Source organism: Dendrobates tinctorius, unplaced genomic scaffold (genome assembly GCF_039654945.1).
Source record: "Dendrobates tinctorius isolate UK_male_01 unplaced genomic scaffold, ASM3965494v1 ptg000264l, whole genome shotgun sequence".
In the NCBI taxonomy this organism is placed as follows: domain Eukaryota; kingdom Metazoa; phylum Chordata; class Amphibia; order Anura; family Dendrobatidae; genus Dendrobates; species Dendrobates tinctorius.
In genome coordinates, this window is record NW_027361931.1 from 1060525 (window position 1) to 1081054 (window position 20530).

General features: G+C 46.5%; 2 protein-coding genes across 5 annotated transcripts in view; one reads left to right on the top strand and one right to left on the bottom strand.

The window, feature by feature from the left end:
• PEX6 (peroxisomal biogenesis factor 6) overlaps positions 1–20530 on the top strand; it is a 212565-nt gene that overhangs the window by 132855 nt on the left and 59180 nt on the right. For all 4 annotated transcript variants that reach the window (XM_073558995.1, XM_073558993.1, XM_073558994.1 and 1 more), the window contains exon 14: positions 9560–9676. In XM_073558995.1, coding sequence (XP_073415096.1) covers positions 9560–9676 — 117 coding nt within the window. The remainder of the gene's footprint in view (positions 1–9559; positions 9677–20530) is intronic.
• Positions 1–20530, bottom strand: part of GNMT (glycine N-methyltransferase) — a 500048-nt gene that overhangs the window by 13760 nt on the left and 465758 nt on the right. The window lies entirely within an intron of this gene.

Genomic DNA, 20530 nt, shown 5'->3' on the forward strand with positions numbered 1-20530 from the left:
GGATCATAATGGGGCATATTACTACATGAAGGGGATCATGATGGGGCATATTCCTGCATGAAGGGGATCATGATGGGGCATATTACTACATGAAGGGGATCATGATGGGGCATATTCCTGCATGAAGGGGATCATGATGGGGCATATTCCTGCTTGAAGGGGATCATGATGGGGCATATTCCTGAATGATGGGGATCATGATGGGGCATATTCCGGCATGAAGGGGATCGTGATGGGGCATATTACTACATGATGGGGATCATGATGGGGCATATTCCTTCATGATGGGGATCATAATGGGGCATATTATTACATGAAGGGGATCAGGATGGGAACTACTGGCTGTGGGACCATTTAATTGGGCAGGTGGTGAGCACAGTAATTAATGATTTTATATATACAGTGGGGAAAAAAAGTATTTAGTCAGTCAGCAATAGTGCAAGTTCCACCACTTAAAAAGATGAGAGGCGTCTGTAATTTACATCATAGGTAGACCTCAACTATGGGAGACAAACTGAGAAAAAAAAATCCAGAAAATCACATTGTCTGTTTTTTTTTCATTTTATTTGCATATTATGGTGGAAAATAAGTATTTGGTCAGAAACAAGCAATCAAGATTTCTGGCTCTTACAGACCTGTAACTTCTTCTTTAAGAGTCTCCTCTTTCCTCCACTCATTACCTGTAGTAATGGCACCTGTTTAAACTTGTTATCAGTATAAAAAGACACCTGTGCACACCCTCAAACAGTCTGACTCCAAACTCCACTATGGTGAAGACCAAAGAGCTGTCAAAGGACACCAGAAACAAAATTGTAGCCCTGCACCAGGCTGGGAAGACTGAATCTGCAATAGCCAACCAGCTTGGAGTGAAGAAATCAACTGTGGGAGCAATAATTAGAAAATGGAAGACATACAAGACCACTGATAATCTCCCTCGATCTGGTGCTCCACGCAAAATCCCACCCCGTGGGGTCAGAATGATCACAAGAACGGTGAGCAAAAATCCCAGAACCACGCGGGGGGACCTAGTGAATGAACTGCAGAGAGCTGGGACCAATGTAACAAGGCCTACCATAAGTAACACACTACGCCACCATGGACTCAGATCATGCAGTGCCAGACGTGTCCCACTGCTTAAGCCTGTACATGTCCGGGCCCGTCTGAAGTTTGCTAGAGAGCATTTGGATGATCCAGAGGAGTTTTTGGAGAATGTCCTATGGTCTGATGAAACCAAACTGGAACTGTTTGGTAGAAACACAACTTGTCGTGTTTGGAGGAAAAAGAATACTGAGTTGCATCCATCAAACACCATACCTACTGTAAAGCATGGTGGTGGAAACATCATGCTTTGGGGCTGTTTCTCTGCAAAGGGGCCAGGACGACTGATCCGGGTACATGAAAGAATGAATGGGGCCATGTATCGTGAGATTTTGAGTGCAAACCTCCTTCCATCAGCAAGGGCATTGAAGATGAAACGTGGCTGGGTCTTTCAACATGACAATGATCCAAAGCACACCGTCAGGGCAACGAAGGAGTGGCTTCGTAAGAAGCATTTCAAGGTCCTGGAGTGGCCTAGCCAGTCTCCAGATCTCAACCCTATAGAAAACCTTTGGAGGGAGTTGAAAGTCCGTGTTGCCAAGCGAAAAGCCAAAAACATCACTGCTCTAGAGGAGATCTGCATGGAGGAATGGGCCAACATACCAACAACAGTGTGTGGCAACCTTGTGAAGACTTACAGAAAACGTTCGACCTCTGTCATTGCCAACAAAGGATATATCACAAAGTATTGCGATGAAATTTTGTTTCTGACCAAATACTTATTTTCCACCATAATATGCAAATAAAATGAAAAAAAAAACAGACAATGTGATTTTCTGGATTTTTTTTTCTCAGTTTGTCTCCCATAGTTGAGGTCTACCTATGATGTAAATTACAGACGCCTCTCATCTTTTTAAGTGGTGGAACTTGCACTATTGCTGACTGACTAAATACTTTTTTTCCCCACTGTATACATATATATATATATATTTTTTGTCAAATGTGGAGCCGCAGCAATTATTTATACTTTTTCAGATCACGGTGAAGCCTCCTAGCCTGCCATTCTTGTCAGGTGCTATCCACAAGCCAGCCAGCTTCCCAAGCCAGCCTTCTCCATGCCAGGATTCAGAAGTCAGCAGCAGCCAGATACAGTAAGTGTTATCACATCTGTGTGACTGTGGCCAGAGATTAGAGATATTCACACTGTGAAATGTAGCAGTGGATTTCAGCATGGAATCTGCTTGCATTCCATGCTAAAATCTATCTATCTATCTATCTATCTATCTATCTATCTATCTATCTATCTATCTATCTATCTATCTAGGTTTAGGGACGGCAAGCGCTGTACAGGGAAGAGAGGTGGCAGCTGCGGACTCTCCTGCGCTGCTGAGTAGTTCTCATTCACTTTGAAGGAGGGCAGCGCTGCAGAAACTTGAGACGCCACTACACATTTTTCATCACACAAAATTGCCCTGGTGGCACTTCGTCATAAATAATTGGGTTTTAGGTTGCAGTTTGGGCACTCGGTCTCAGAACGGTTCGCCATCACTGTATTAGGATACAGGGGGATAGGAGCGGGGCTGTGATACAGGGGGATAGAAGAGGTACTAGGATACAGGGGGATAGAAGAGGTACTAGGATACAGGGGATAGGAGCGGTGCTAGGATACAGGGGGATAGGAGCGGTGCTAGTATACAGGGGATAGGAGCGGTGCTAGGATACAGGGGATAGGAGCGGTGCTAGGATACAGGGGATAGGAGCGGTGCTAGGATACAGGTGATAGGAGCGGTGCTAGGATATAGGGGGATAGGAGCGGGGCTAGAATACAGGGGATAGGAGCGGTGCTAGGATACAGGGGATAGGAGCGGCGTTGAGATATAGGGGGATAGAAGAGGTGCTAGGATACAGGGGATAGGAGCGGCGCTGAGATACAGGGGGATTGGAGTGGTGCTAGGATACAGGGAGACAGGAGTGGTACTTGGATATAGGGGGATTGGAGTGGTACTAGGATACAGGGGGACAGGAGGGGTGCTGGGATACAGGGGGATAGGAGCGGCGCTGAGATATAGGGGGATAGAAGAGGTGCTAGGATACAGGGGATAGGAGCGGTGCTAGGATACAGGGGGATAGGAGCGGTGCTAGTATACAGGGGATAGGAGCGGTGCTAGGATACAGGGGATAGGAGCGGTGCTAGGATACAGGGGATAGGAGCGGTGCTAGGATACAGGTGATAGGAGCGGTGCTAGGATATAGGGGGATAGGAGCGGGGCTAGAATACAGGGGATAGGAGCGGTGCTAGGATACAGGGGATAGGAGCGGCGTTGAGATATAGGGGGATAGAAGAGGTGCTAGGATACAGGGGATAGGAGCGGCGCTGAGATACAGGGGGATTGGAGTGGTGCTAGGATACAGGGAGACAGGAGTGGTACTTGGATATAGGGGGATTGGAGTGGTACTAGGATACAGGGGGACAGGAGGGGTGCTGGGATACAGGGGGATAGGAGCGGCGCTGAGATATAGGGGGATAGAAGAGGTGCTAGGATACAGGGGATAGGAGCGGCGCTGAGATACAGGGGGATTGGAGTGGTGGTAGGATACAGGGAGACAGGAGTGGTACTAGGATATAGGGGGATTGGAGTGGTTCTAGGATACAGGGGGACAGGAGGGGTGCTGGGATACAGGGGGATAGGAGCGGTACTAGGATACAGGGGATAGGAGCGGTGCTAGGATACAGGGGGATAGGAGCGGTGCTAGGATACAGGGGATAGGAGCGGTGCTAGGATACAGGGGATAGGAGCGGTGCTAGGATATAGGGGGATAGGAGCGGGGCTAGAATACAGGGGATAGGAGCGGTGCTAGGATACAGGGGATAGGAGCGGCGTTGAGATATAGGGGGATAGAAGAGGTGCTAGGATACAGGGGATAGGAGCGGCGCTGAGATACAGGGGGATTGGAGTGGTGCTAGGATACAGGGAGACAGGAGTGGTACTTGGATATAGGGGGATTGGAGTGGTACTAGGATACAGGGGACAGGAGGGGTGCTGGGATACAGGGGGATAGGAGCGGCGCTGAGATATAGGGGGATAGAAGAGGTGCTAGGATACAGGGGATAGGAGCGGCGCTGAGATACAGGGGGATTGGAGTGGTGGTAGGATACAGGGAGACAGGAGTGGTACTAGGATATAGGGGGATTGGAGTGGTACTAGGATACAGGGGGACAGGAGGGGTGCTGGGATACAGGGGGATAGGAGCGGCGCTGGGATACATGGGGATAGAAGAGGTACTAGGATACAGGGGATAGAAGCGGCGCTGAGATACAGGGGGATAGAAGAGGTGCTAGGATACAGGGGATAGGAGCGGCGCTGAGATACAGGGGGATTGGAGTGGTGCTAGGATACAGGGAGACAGGAGTGGTACTAGGATATAGGGGGATTGGAGTGGTGCTAGGATACAGGGGGACAGGAGAGGTGCTGGGATACAGGGGGATAGGAGCGGCGCTGGGATACATGGGGATAGAAGAGGTACTAGGATACAAGGGGTTATAGGAGCGGTGCTAGGATACAGGGGGGATAAGAGCAGTGCTAGGATACAGGGGGATAGGAGCGGTGCTAGGATACAGGGGGATAGGAGCGGTGCTAGGATACGGGGGTTATAGGAGTGGTGCTAGGATACGGGAACTGGGCAGGCAGAGAGGGAGCAGAGCGGATATTTGTAATGCAGCACAATATAGAGGAACGTGTGGCTCCTATATTAGCAGAATGGATATAATGGGCTCAGTGATGGAGATTTGTGCTCTACTGCTGAGGATGAGGAGGACAAGAAGACCCAGCATGGCTTCTCTAACACTGACCCACTGACTAGAAAGAGCAGCATGTAGACAGGCCACATGATGACCCTGAGCCAAAACTGGAGGATGTGAAGGTGGAAACACATAAAAATTTGGGGAATTTTTTACCATTCACCACATATGACTTGTAAAAGAAAATAAGTTTGTCGGTTGGTCAACCCCTTTTGCCATAAAGAAATGTTAAAAAGAAGATACATTTGGTATTACTGCATTCAGAAAAGTTTGCTCTGTCAAAATAAAATAATTTAATCAGTAAACGCTGTAAAGAGGGAAAAGATCAGAGTAGAAGAGTTGTGTAAGGCCTCTTTCACACATCAGTTTTTTGCCGTCAGGCGTGATCCGGCTTTTTTTTTGTAAAACCGGATCCGGCAAAATGCAATGCCGGATCCATTTTTTCCCCATTGACTTGCATTAGTGCCGGATCGTGCCGGATGGCATTGCGTTTCATCCGTTTTTTGCCGGATCCGGCTACTTGTCTCATTCCGGCGTCTGGAAAAAACGGCTACTGTAACGTTTTTTGTCTCCGGCGAAAAAGCCGGAAGCGCCGGATCCGACACTTCCAGCTTTTTGCTACAATGAAAGTCTATGGGCGCCGGATCCAGAAAAAGACGGATCCAGCCACCGGATCCGTTTTTTTTAAGTCTGCGCATGCTCAGATCCAATTGGCCAGCCCCCAGGAAACAGATATAACCTGCTAGACGGATTCAGCAGAAAAACGGATCCGTTTCTACAGTTCTCCAAAATTTATGCCGGATCCGTTTTTTCTAAAAATAGCTGGATCCTGCCTGACGGCAAAAAACTGATGTGTGAAAGTAGCCTTAGGGGTCTACTGTACTGCAGTGGTTAATTTATCTGTCCTCAATCCTGCACCCAACCTCTGTTATTGGCTGTGACGTGAGTATACATCACACTCCGACACCGTCCACACACACCGGACACCCAGCATGCTGCCACCGCTCATCAAACACACAAAGTGATGAGTCCCCTAGATCAGTGATGGCGAACCTTTCTGAGACCGAGTGCCCAAACTGCAACGTAAAACCCAATTATTTATGACGAAGTGCCACCAGGGCAATTTTGTGTGATGAAAAATGTGTAGTGGCGTCTCAAGTTTCTGCAGCGCTGCCCTCCTTCAAAGTGAATGAGAACTACTCAGCAGCGCTGCACAGGAGAGTCCGCCGCTGCCACCTCTCTTCCCTGTACAGCGCTTGCCATCCCTAAACCCTGATGATCAATTCTATTATGTCAGCAATTCATTGATTTGAAACTTCCCTTTGCTGTCTTCTCTTCTGTTCAGCAGGGGGGCTTCAAGCTCATGCGTGCTTATCACACACTGACACTGAGCTACTCACACTGCCCTCTACAGACCCAGCAGATGGATTGATCTTTGTGGGAAAAAATGCAGAATATTAGATAGATAGATTTTAGCATGGAATGCAAGCAGATTCCACTCTGAAATCCACTGCTACATTTCACAGTGTGAATATCTCTAATCTCTGGCCACAGTCACACAGATGTGATAACACTTACTGTATCTGGCTGCTGCTGACTTCTGAATCCTGGCATGGAGAAGGCTGGCTTGGGAAGCTGGCTGGCTTGTGGATAGCACCTGACAAGAATGGCAGGCTAGGAGGCTTCACCGTGATCTGAAAAACTATAAATATTTGCTGCAGCTCCACATTTGACAAAAAAAAATCGCTGGTGGTCCAGGTGCTGAGATTGCTAACAGCCGCCAAACTAGAAACAGGTACACACTTTATCTTTTAATTACTGTGCTCACCACCTGCCCAATTTAAATGGTCCCACAGCCAGTATTTATGTTCCCACCCTTCTTGTAGAAATATGCCCCATCATGATCCCCATCTTGCAGAAATATGCCCCATCATGATCCCCATCTTGCAGAAATATGCCCCATCATGATCCCCTTGTAGAAATGTAGAAATTTCCCATTCCACCACCCCCATCATTTCCTCCTCACCATCATTGCCCTTTCCTCCACCACCATCGTTGCCCTCTCCCCATCACTCCCATCATTGTTTCTCTCCCTATCACTCCCATCATTAGCCTTCTCCCCATCACCGCCATCATTGGCCCTCTCCCCAACACTGGCCCTTTCCCCATCACTCCCATCATTGTCCCTCTCCCCATCACTGCCATCATTGGCCCTCTCCCCATCACCGCCATCATTGGCCCTCTCCCCATCACTGGCCCTCTCCCTATCACTCCCATCATTGTCCCTCTCCCCATCACCGCCATCACTGGCCCTCTCCACACACACAGGGCCACACTCACCACACACTAACCACACACACAGCGGCCACACTCGCCTCTCCGCGCGCCGGCAGCTTCCTTCCTGTCACTTCCTCACACACATTGAGAGGCGCGGCTGGATGACATCATTCAGCTCCGTGGCTGCGCCGCTCAATGTGTGTGAGGAAGCTGCAGCTCTGAATAGTGAGGCGAGGCCGAGGCCACGTGCCAGCTGAGAGGGCTCTGCATGCCCTGTCTGGCACGCGTGCCAGCTGAGAGGGCTCTGCGTGCCCTGTCTGGCACGCGTGCCATAGGTTCGCCATCACTGCCCTAGATATATACCAATATCCAGTGGTAAAAGGCTTCACATTCTCTGAAAGGCTCTGGATAGAGCAGGCAAGGAACAAACTGATTAAAGATTGAAGCCCCTGTCAGCAGGCTTGTGCTCAGTGACTACAGACAGTGTCAGGTCGGAGCCATTATACTGATTACACTGATACCTGTCAGCAGGATCATGCTCAGTGACTAAGCACAGTGTTCGGTCGGAGCCGTTATACTGATTACAGAGACCTGTCAGCAGGATTGTGCTCAGTGACTACAGACAGTGTCAGGTCGGAGCCATTATACTGATTACACTGATACCTGTCAGCAGGATTGTGCTCAGTGACAACACAAAGTGTCAGGTCGGAACCATTATACTGATTACACTGATACCTGTCAGCAGGATTGTGCTCAGTGACTACAGACAGTGTCAGGTCGGAGCCATTATACTGATTACACTGAAACCTGTCAGCAGGATTGTGCTCAATGACTACACACAGTGCTCGGTCGGAGCCATTATACTGTTTACACTGATACCTGTCAGCAGGATTGTGTTCAGTGACTACACACAGTGTCAGGTCGGAGCCATTATACTGATTACACTGATACCTGTCAGCAGGATTGTGCTCAATGACTACACACAGTGCTCGGTCGGAGCCATTATACTGTTTACACTGATACCTGTCAGCAGTATTGTGCTCAGTGACTACACACAGTGTCAGGTCGGAGCCATTATACTGATTACACTGATACCTGTCAGCAGGATTGTGCTCAGTGACTACACACAGTGCCAGGTCGGAGCCATTATACTAATTACACTGATACCTGTCAGCAGGATTGTGCTCAGTGACTACACACAGTGTCAGGTCGGAGCCATTATACTGATTACACTTATACCTGTCAGCAGGATTGTGCTCAGTGACTACACACAGTGTCAGGTCGGAGCCATTATACTGATTACACTGATACCTGTCAGCAGGATTGTGCTCAGTGACTACACACAGTGTCAGGTCGGAGCCATTATACTGATTACACTGATACCTGTCAGCAGGATTGTGCTCAGTGACTACACACAGTGTCCGGTCGAAGCCATTATGCTGATTAAACTGATACCTTTCAGCAGGATTGTGCTCAGCGACTACACACATTGTTCTGGACCCTGGGTGAAAGAGTCTCAGTGGCCCCTTTAACACATACCACGATTCATGATGCACAGATAAGAAATATAGGTATAGTACAATGCCAAAGATTTCACTTCTTACATTACATGAGTGATATCTATTGTAATCTATACAATAGGTTAGAAACCGGTGAATCCTCACAGCGCACAGTGCGTGCCCTGGGGTGATTCAAAAGTTTTCATTTTAGACCGGACATAGTCCTCAATACAGTATTATGAACACCACATAGTCCTCCATACAGTATTATTGGCACCACATAGTCCTCCATACAGTATTATGAGCACCACATAGTCCTCCATACAGTATTATTGGCACCACATAGTCCTCCATACAGTATTATGAGCACCACATAGTCCTCCATACAGTATTATTGGAACCACATAGTCCTCCATACAGTATTATGAGCACCACATAGTCCTCTATACAGTATTATTGGCACCACATAGTCCTCCATACAGTATTATTGGCACCACATAGTCCTCCATACAGTATTATGAGCACCACATAGTCCTCCATACAGTATTATGAACACCACATAGTCCTCCATACAGTATTATTGGCACCACATAGTCCTCCATACAGTATTATGAGCACCACATAGTCCTCCATACAGTATTATTGGCACCACATAGTCCTCCATACAGTATTATTGGCACTACATAGTCCTCCATACAGTATTCTGAACACCACATAGTCCTCCATACAGTATTATTGGCACCACATAGTCCTCCATACTCTGACCTTTCCCAGGTGAGTATAATATAACTTGTTTTTCTTATCTTTCAGGTTACATCGGGGGCTTAGCTACATCATTACAGAATGCTGTAGATAAGCCCCTGATGGCGGTGGCTGCATCTCTTAGGGGAAAAATGAGGTGACAGATTCCCTTTAATGAGCCCCTCTCCGGTGTCTTTGTATTCAGGGTGGTCTCCCAGTTGCTGGCAGAGATGGATGGGCTGCACTCCTCCAGTGACGTGTTTGTGATTGGAGCCACGAATCGTCCGGATCTGCTGGACCCGGCTCTGCTTCGCCCTGGAAGGTAACTCCCTAATGTGTCTTAATATTAATAATAATCTTTATATAGCACCAACATATCCCGCAGCGCTTTACAGTTTAACAGTTTCAAAACACAAGTCATAAGTAACAACGTTAACAATACAATAATTAAAGCAAAATAAGCCGCCCCTGCTGGTGAGAGCTTACACTCTGCAATGAGGTGGGGGAGATACAGAGTACAGGGGTGTATTTACAATGGTGTATTTACAATGATGGTCCAGCCATTTTGAGGGAGGGTTGGATGGAGATAGTGAATGGGCTACACACACACACACACTGACTTAAATTAGTGAACATGATAGGCCGCTCTGAACTAATGCGTTTTGAGGGAGCACCTAAAACTATGCAAATTGTAGATAGTCCTAATTTCTTGGGGTAGAGTATTCCAGAGGATTGGCGCAGCGTGGGAGAAGTCTTGGAGTCGTGAGTGGGAGGTATGGATTAGTGCAGAGGTTAGTCGAAAGTCGTTTGCAGAGCGCAGCGGTCGGTTAGGCTGATAGACAGAAATGAGGGAGGAGATGTAGGGGGTGCCGCACTGTGGAGAGCTTTGTGGGTGAGAACAAGTAATTTGAATTGGATCCTATAATGAATGGGCAGCCAGGGTAAGGACTGGCGAAGAGCGGACGCGTCCGAGTACCGATTAGCCAGATGGATGACCCTGGTTGCTGCATTAAGTATGGACTGGAGAGGAGATAGTTGAGTAACGGGGAGGCCAATTAATAGAGCGTTACAGTAGTCCAGGAGGGAGTGGATCAGGGAGACAGTGAAGGTTTTTGTTGTTTCCATGGTGAGAAAAGGGCAAATTCTAGAGATGTTCTTTGGGTGTAAGCGGCAAGAGCGGGTGTTATGATGAGTCACCGAAGGAGGAAAAAACAAAATACCAGCTAAGTCCAGAAAAACCAGAGAGGTTGGCAGCTATCGGATTGCAGACCCCTGAACCTATCCACAACAACTAGCAGTAGCCGTGGGGGATTCCTACGGTGCCCTAGACCCCTCGATCACAGCCGGAGAGCTACATAGCCTAAAGACAGAAAGGGGAAAAACTAAACTGCCCCAGAGCAGACCCCAAAGAAATAGGCAGCCCCCAACATATAATGACGGTGAAGCAAGATGAAAACACTAACACAGATAGAAAGATAGGTTGAGCAAATGATGGGGCCCAAGATAACTACATAGGACAGGATAGGAAAGGTGCTGTCTGCCATCCGCAAAAACCCTATCAAAATGAGCCAACCGACTGATAGGAAAAACAGGCCCTGAAGTCGCTAGGCTTCAAAAGACTATATCAGCACTCAGGTATATTCTAAAAGACAGAGCAAAAGATCAACAGATCAGAGACAAAAATGGAATTCAGCTCACCCCCGGCCGGGGATGGCAGAACTCCCAAAAAACAAGGCAAACAAAAACAAAACTGAAGAGTACAAAGCAGAGCAGAAAAACTTAGCTTTGAGACACAGGAATCAGACTGGTCTCCAAGAATCCAGCAGGAAAATCACCAGCCAGGAAGAAGGGCGTCGGCAGCCTTATATCCAGTCCTCATTTCCAGCCACCCAGTTATCATCTAGCTGCCCAGGTGTTTGGTAATCAGTCTCACTACCTTCCTTCACCAGAGGAGGGAGTTCATCAGACCTCAATGGTGAAGGGAAAAATGAACTCATAACAAGCGGGCAAGAGATTGTATATGGAATGTGAAGGAGAGATTGGTGTCAAACATAACACCCAGACAGTGTACCTGCTGCCGGGGTGCTATTATAGTGCCACCCACGGAGAGGGAAATGTTTGATTTATGGAGATTAGTAGATGGCGGGAGCAGAAGTAGTTCAGTTTTTTGAGAGGTTAAGTTTCAGATAGAGAGCGGACATGATGTTGGAGACTGCGGACAGACAGTCACTGGCGTTTTGTAGTACAGCGGGGGTAAGGTCAGGGGATGACGTGTATAGTTGTGTGTCATCAGCATAAAGATGGTACTGAAAGCCAAATCTGCCGATGGTCTATTTGGGGTCGTGTAGAGAGAGAAGAGAAGGGGGCTAAGGACTGAGCCCTGAGGTTTCCCACCATCAGTGAGCGGAAGAGGAGATGACGTGGAGCCAGAGAGCAAAACACTGCAGGAGTGGTCAGAAAGATAGGAAGAGAACCAGGAAAGAGCTGTGTCCTTAATGCCTAGTGACTGGAGCCTAGAAAGTAGGAGACGGTGGTCAACAGTGTTGAAAGCTGCAGATAGGTCGAGAAGAATGAGCAGAGCGTGGTCACCATTACATTTTGCTGTCAGAAGGTCTTTGGTAACTTTGAGTGCAGTTTCAGTTGAATGCAGGGGGCAGAAGCCGGACTGTGAAGGGTCTAGGAGGGAGTGAGCATAGAGGTAATGGGTAAGGCGGTTGTAGACGAGGCGCTCCAAAAGATTAGAGATGAAGGAGAGATTGGAGACTGGTCTGTAGTTATTTGTGCAGGATGGGTCGAGAGCGGGTTCCTTAAGTAATGGAGTAACGATAGTGTTTGAAGGAGAAGGGGAAAATGCCCAAAGAGAGGGAGAGATTAAAGATTGTAGTTAGGTGAGTTGTGACAACAGGAGTGAGAGACTGGAGGAGATGTGAGGAGATGGGGTCCGTAGTGCATGTTGGACAAGAAGAAGAGAGAAGCCTGGAGATGACTTCTTTTGTGATGGGATCAAATGTGGAGAGTGAGCCAGGGGAAATGCAGGGAGGGATGGGAGTCACAGCACTTGGTGGTTGGGAGCATATTTCCTGACGGATATTATCTATTTTCTCTATAAAGTTGGAGGCCAGGTCATCAGCACAAATGTCTGTGATAGGGGCTTGTGCTTTTGGCCTGAGGAGGGAGTGAAAGGTGTCGTTTCTTGGGGTTTTTGGATAGTGAGGAGATCAGGGTGGTGAAGTAGGTCTATTTGGCGAGGTGAAGGGCAGCGGTATAGGTTCTTAACATAAATTTGAAGTGGATGAAGTCTTCTGGTGTGCAGGTTTTTCTCCATAGACGTTCAGCACTCCTAGAGCATCGCTGGAGAAGTTAAGTTTGCGATGTGAGCCAGGGCTCTTTTACTCTGTGTTTGGAGGTTTTGAGGGTGAGGGGCGCTACCTGGTCAAGGGTGCTTCTAAGAGTGTTGTTGTAGTGATGAACAGCCAGATCAGGACAGGAAAAAGAGGAGATTGGGGACAGTGATGAGTGTAGGGAGTCTGAGGGTTAATGGCTTGTAGATTTCTGATTGTGTGGTAGGTAGGAGTGTGCTGGGGTGGGCGAGGAATTGTAAGCGTGAAGGGGAGAATATTGTGGTTAGAGAGGGGAAGTGGTGAGTTATTTAGGTGGGAGATTGAACAGATCCGGACAAAGACCAGGTCAATGGTGTTACCGGTTTTGTGTGTCTCAGAGGTTAAGAGCTGTGAGAGACCGAGAGAAGTGGTTAGTGATAGAAGCTGGGATGTAGCTGTGGAAGTGGGGCTGTTAATGGGGGTGATGAAGTCTCCCAAGATAAGGGTTGGGAGTTCTGAGGACATGAAGTGCGTCAGCCAGGCTGAGAAGTGGTCAAGGAAGTGGATGGGTGAGCCTGGGGGCCGGTATATGACCGCTCTCTGAGGGAGAGCCGATGGAAGAGCCTGATGGTGTAGACCTCAAAAGAAGGAAATGAGAGTGATGGAGCTGGGGGGGATGACCTGGAAAGTGCATTGTGGGGACAGGAGTATGCCGAATTCCACCACCAGGTCTGTTTGTGGGTCTCGGGGAATGGGAGAATTATAAGCCACCACGGGAAATGGCAGCAGGAGAGACAGTGCCAGAATCCAGGTTTCAGTGAGTGCAACAGATTCAGAGAGTTGTTCAGAAAGTAATTGTGCAAGAAAGAAAGCTTGTTATATACAGATTGTGGATTCCAGAGGGAGTCTTATCTTGAGACTGCAGTCATTACTGGTATGAGCTATTTTCTAGTTTGGGGGTGTCCTGAGACTGCTGTCAGTGCTGGTATGTACTATTGTATAATCTAGGGGTATCCTGAGACTGCAGTCATTACTGGTATGAGCTATTTTCTAGTTTGGGGGTGTCCTGAGACTGCTGTCAGTGCTGGTATGTACTATTGTATAATCTAGGGGTATCCTTAGACTGCAGTCATTACTGGTATGAGCTATTTTCTAGTTTGGGGGTGTCCTGAGACTGCTGTCAGTACTGGTATGTACTATTGTATAATCTAGGGGTATCCTAGATTAAAAAGACGACGAATGCAGGTCACTTACCATCACTCTGTACAACAGTGGCACCGTCCTGGTACAAGGGACTGAGTACAATCTGGGGCAATTTGAAGACAGGTTCCCTCATATTAAACTCCAGGCCCAATCCCACAAAGAACAACAAACCCCAGCCACCTCTGATGTCCGCACGCCTACAGAGACCTCCAGAGACACCACTGCCCCCAATGCTTCACACCCCTCACCCCAGACCCTCAGAGACTGTTTCTCAATTTGAAAGAGAATTTGTCCAATTTAAGGAAGACCATCTGAGAAACACTGGTGACAGAAATGCGAATGACCACATAGTTACTGAGATAAACAAACTGAAATGTGAATACAGGTCATCCCTACAGCAAATACGAGCCGCAATGTGTGAACTGCAGGAAGAAAATGCCATGCTGAGACAGGAGATAGAAAAGCTGAAAGCACCAACACCTGGACATCTGAGCCAGGAGGGGGCCATGGAAACGAGGAGTGGAGAGGACATGACCTCCACTGGCCAGGAGGCTGAGAGGCCAAACAACCCCAATATGGAGGAACCCGAGTATAATCAGAGTGAGCCAGAAACAAGACCCATAGAAGAGAGGAGAACCTGCTACCAGCATAATCTCCAGCACAGACCCCCATCAGCAGCCACATCCCCCACCAACAACATCACAAAGTCCTGACACCGTCCTCATAATGGACTCAAATGGGAAATACCTGAATACAAGGCAGCTATTCCCAGGAAAAAGAGTCAAAAAAATCCGCTGTGCAACTATTGAGCAGGTGACAGCGGTCATCAATAATCCACGGTTTTCCAACCCAAACCATATCATTATACACACCGGCACAAACAGTCTGCCAGACCAGCACCAGCAGATCTCAGGACAACTGGCCCAACTAACAAAGACGGCACAACTAAGATTCCCTGACAGCAAAATCATTCTGTCATCTCTGCTCCCAAGAAAGGATATACCCAACCACACCATCCAGAACATCAATATGGACCTAACAGCAAGAATGAAATCTGTGCCAGGAGTGATTCTGGCCCAACACGCCTCCATAAATCACCATCACCTCTATGACAGTAAGCACCTGAACAAATCAGGGGTCAGACTTCTGGCCAAAGAGCTGAAGGACATTGTACTAAACAGAGACCACCCTAGGCCTGGAGCCAACACCAACCAGAATCCCATGAAAAGACCCCCGACAATAAGAAGGAAAGAAACAACAATTATATCAAAGGAAGCTGAAAACATACACACTCACCCAAAATTGGACCATCAGAGGAGGAGACCACCATGGAGGAGTTCACCGACCTCACACAGAGACATGCGAAACAGAGGCATACAGAGCAGAGACATACAGAGCAGAGATATGGAGGAGATAAAGACTCTACTCAACACAGTGTGCAGGAAACTAATGTGACTGGACGGAAACAACACCATTAATAAACCAGTCAGAGATCCGGTGTGTCCTACACAGCCATACTCATTACAAGGTATATACACCCAAGATATATAGAAAAAAAAAAAAATGACCTCACTTACAATCAGCAGCTGGAATATTCAGGGTCTCAACACCTCGGCCTTTGGATGTAAAACAAATGACCCTGACTTTATAAAAAGACAGAAATATAGACATTCAGATCCTCCTGGAAACATGGACCAGAGCCGAAGACGAATCTCTGGTGCCCATCGGATACAGGGAAATCTCTGTCCCTGCCCTGAAAAATAAAAACATCAAACAGGGCCGGAGCTCAGGAGGAATACTGATCTGGCATAAAGAGGAGCTCCACCAGTACATCAAACCGGTGAAGAGAGGAGGCAGCCACATATGGATCAGGATCAGCAGCTCCATCCTCACCTCTCAGTCTGATGTCTATCTCTGCGCCACCTATATACCACCGCCAGAGTCACCCTACTTCAATCCAGACTGCTTCGAGATCTTACAAAGAGAAGCCGCCCACTATCAGGGCCTGGGCAAAGTTCTCATCTTTGGAGACCTCAATGCAAGAACAGGGAGAGAAAACGACTTCCTGACCACGGATGGGAACATCTACATATTTGGAGCAGAGAATGACGGCCAAGACTCAGTAGTCACAGAGAGAAACAGCTATGACAGTACAGTCAACAAAAGTGGTAAAAAGCTCCTGAATGTATGTAGAAGTTTAGGACTTCATATTCTTAACGGACGAACCAAAGTAGACTCCTTAGGAAGGTGCACACTAAACTCCCATGTAGGGAGGAGTGTAGTAGATTATGCCATTACAGATATGAACCTGGCAAATATCAGCGCCTTCATAGTCTCCCCACAAACGCACCTGTCAGACCACAACCAACTTCTTCTGTACCTGAAATCTACAGAGAAACCATCTACTCAAAAGCCACAGCAGAGCCGCCTCTTCACCCGGCCTCCATCCTATAAATCATAGAATCATAGAATCGTAGAGTTGGAAGGGACCTCCTGGGCCATCTGGTCCAACCCCCTGCTCAAAGCAGGATTCGCTAAATCATCCCAGTCAGATGTCTGTCCAGCCTCTGTTTGAAGACTTCCATTGAAGGAGAACTCACCACTTCTCGTGGCAGCCTGTTCCACTCATTGATCACTCTAACTGTCAAAAAGTTTTTTCTAATATCTAATCTGTGTCTCTTCCCATTCAGTTTCATCCCATTGCTTCTAGTCTTTCCTTGTGCAAATGAGAATAAAGTTGATCCTTCTACAATGTGACAGCCCTTTAGATATTTGTAGACAGCTATTAAGTCTCCTCTCAGTCTTCTCTTTTGCAAACTAAACATTCCCAAATCCTGCAACCTTTCCTCATAAGACAGGGTTTGCCGACCGGTCACCATTCTGGTCGCTCTTTTCTGAACTTGCTCCAGTTTGTTGATGTCTTTTTTAAAATGTGGTGCCCAAAACTGGACACAATATTCCAGATGAGGTCTGACCAAAGAGGAGTAGAGGGAAATAATGACTTCACGTGATCTAGACTGTATGCTTCTGTTAATACATCCTAGAATTGCATTTGCCTTTTTTGCTGCTGCATCACACTGTTGACTCATATTCAGTCTGTGATCTATTAGTATACCCAAGTCTTTTTCACATGTGCTGTCACTTAGCCCTATTCCTCCCATTCTATATATGCTTTTTTCATTTTTATTGCCCAGATGTAGTACTTTGCATTTCTCCCTGTTAAAAACCATTCTGTTAGTTGCTGCCCACTTCTCCAGTTTATTTAAATCTTTTTGAATCCTCTCTCTCTTCTCTAGTATTAGCTATCCCTCCTAGCTTTGTGTCATCAGCAAATTTAATCAGTTTACCCTCAATTCCTTCATCTAAATCGTTGATAAAGATGTTGAACAATACAGGGCCCAGGACAGAGCCCTGTGGTACCCCACTTGAGACATTCTTCCAACTGGATGTGCAGCCATTTACGACCACTCTTTGGGTCCGATCACTAAGCCAGTTATGAATCCACCTAACAGTTGCCTTGTCCATTCCATACTTAGTCATTTTTTCAATAAGGATTGTATGAGAGACTTTGTCAAATGCTTTGCTGAAGTCAAGATATACTATATCTACAGCATTTCCTTGATCCACCCAATCAGTGATACCGTCATAGAAGGAAATTAAGTTAGTCTGACATGACTTATCAGTTACAAACCCATGCTGACTCTGTTTAATCACTTCATTCTTATCCAGGTATTGACATACATGTTGTTTAATAATTTGTTCAAAGATCTTTCCTGGTATAGAAGTCAGACTCACCGGCCTATAGTTGCCTGGGTCCACCTTCTTCCCCTTTTTGAAGATAGGAACAACATTTGCTCTTCTCCAGTCTTCTGGCACTTCTCCTGTTCTCCAAGAATTTTCAAAGATTATGGAGAGGGGTTCAAAAATTTCTTCTGCTATCTCCTTTAGTACTCTGGGGTGTAATTCATCTGGACCTGGAGACTTGAATTCATTTAGGTTAGCTAAGTGTTTCCTCACTATCTTTCTGTTTATAGATATCCTGGATTCTTCTATTCCCTTAATAGGACAGTGAATAACAGTTGATGTTGCATTTCCTTTCCGAGAGAAAACAGATGCAAAATAGGAATTTAAAAGTTCAGCCTTCTCAACATCCTGTCTTACCATTTCATCATTTTCATCCTGTAAAAATACTATAGCATCTTTGACTTTTCTTTTACTTTTGACATATCCCCAAAATCCTTTATTATTGCTTTTGACATCTCTTGCAAGCCTCAGTTCATTTTCAGCTTTAGATAATCTGATTTGTGCCCTGCAGGTTCTGCAGACAGCATTATATTCTTCTTTAGATATGCCTCCCTCTTTCCATTTTATAAACATTTTTTTCTTCCTTTTTAGCATGTGCTTAAGTTCTGTGTTCATCCATCCTGGTTTCCTTAAATGCTTCCTATTCTTCCCTCTTTTCGGAATTGTTAACAACTGTGCATTGAGAATTTCATTTTTCAAGATTTCCCATCCTTCCTGGACATTTTTGTCTTTAAGGATATCCAGCCATTGGATCCCTCCAATTCTCTTTCTGAATCCCTTAAAATCTGCCTTTCTGAAATCTAACCTTGACGTCTGAGTCTTCACAGGTCTTCCACCTCTAGTTATCCAAAATTCTAAAATAGCATGGTCGCTACCTCCTAGGGTCCCAGCCACTTTTACCTCCTCAACCATTTCCTCCCTGTTTATAAGGATTAGATCCAAGGTGTTCCCCTTGTTTTCTCCCTTACCTTTTGGAAGATAAAGTTGTCAGCAAGAGAGGATAAGAATTTCCTTGACCTGTTAGTTTTGCCTGAGAGAGATTCCCAACAAATGTCTGGATAGTTGAAATCTCCCATGACAACCATGTCATATTTTTTGGAGAACTTGGCCATCTGATGCATAAAGAGTTCATCTATATCTTCGGCTTGCACAGGCGGCCTGTAGTAAATGCCTACAATGGTGTCCTTTCCATTGTTCTGTCCTTGTATTCTTACCCAAACAGTTTCCACAGAACTCCCAGTCTCTGAAGCTTCAATCTCTGTGCAGATATACGCGTTTCGAACATACAATGCGACACCCCCTCCTCGTTTATCAAGTCTGTTTCTTGCAAATAAGTTGTATCCTTCTAGTCTTGTATTCCAATCATGTGTATTGTCCCACCAAGTTTCAGTGATTCCAATGACATCATATTTCTTTTCCTGTGTTAGTAGTTCCAATTCTCCTTGTTTGTTGCCCATGCTTTGTGCATTAGTATAGAAACATTTTAGTTTGTGATTGGTTTCTCTTTCTCCAATATTTTTATTAATTAGATTCTTTCGTCTTTGTTCTTCCTTTCCACTTCTAATAGCAGAGTTCTCAATAGCATTTGTCAGGTGTATGGCTTTTTCTGGTCTTTTGCTTCCCTTCCCATGTTGTTCTAGTTTAAAGCTCTCCTTACAAGTGTAGCAAGGCGACTTCCAAATACATGCTTTCCAGTCTTCGTAAGGTGCACCCCATCTCTAGCAAGTAGTCCATCGTATAAGTAGTTCACTCCGTGATCCAGAAATCCAAATCGTTGCTGACGGCACCATCGACGTAGCCAGTTGTTCACCTGCAGAATCTTATTCCACCTCCTTGTTCCATGGCCATCCACTGGGAGGATGGAAGAGAAGACCACCTGCGCTCCCAGTTCTTTCACTTTCTTGCCTAAGTCTTCAAAGTCTCTGCAGATGGTTTCCAGGTCGTTTCTTGCGGTGTCATTTGTCCCCACATGTAGTAGCAGGAATGGGTAGTCATCTGTAGGTCTGAAGAGTCCTGATATCCTGTCAGACACATCTTTAATTTTTGCACCTGGAAGACAGCACATTTCTCTTGTAGTTATATCCGGTCTGCAGATAGCGGCCTCTGTTCCTCTCAGCAGGGAATCCCCCATGACCACCACTCTCCGTTTCTTCTTCACAACATTTTTCTTTCTCCATCCAGGAGGACTCTGAAGGCGTACAAGGTTGCTGTTTGTTGGCAAAGTCTTATCCTGATGTATTTCTTCATCGTTTTCCTGCGTGAGAGCCTGGTACTGGTTTCTGAGCAGTATGGGTGCTGACTGCCTCCTGATCCTCCTGCTTCTCTGGGTCACATGTCTCCATTCCTCTGTTTCTTCAGGTGCACTTCGAATTTCTTCTCTTTCTGTAACATGAAGAGATAATTCTGCTCTGTCCAAGAACTCTTCACCTTCCTTAATAATCTTCAACGTAGCTAACCTCTCTTCGAGATTTTGCAACTTTTCCTCCAACAGGGACACAAGCTTGCATTTGTGGCATGTGAAGTTTGGCTTTTCCACTGGTAAATCTGTGAACATGTAGCAAGAAATGCAGCTCACCAAATGGCTCCTGGCCTCTTCCATCTTGAGATTTCATAAAAACGATGAAAGATGAGCCAAATTTCGCGCGCGCTGGGAATATGCAAATGATCTCCTCAAGACTCTTCCCCTGGTTTTCCGATTTCCTCTTTTCAGCTGCAACGGCCAAAACCCAGTGATCGTTGAGCTCGCGGAGACTCTTCACTTATCCCAGAAGGCACTGGGAATATGCAAATGATCTCCTCAAGACTCTTCCCCTGGTTTTCCGATTTCCTCTTTTCAGCTGCAACGGCCA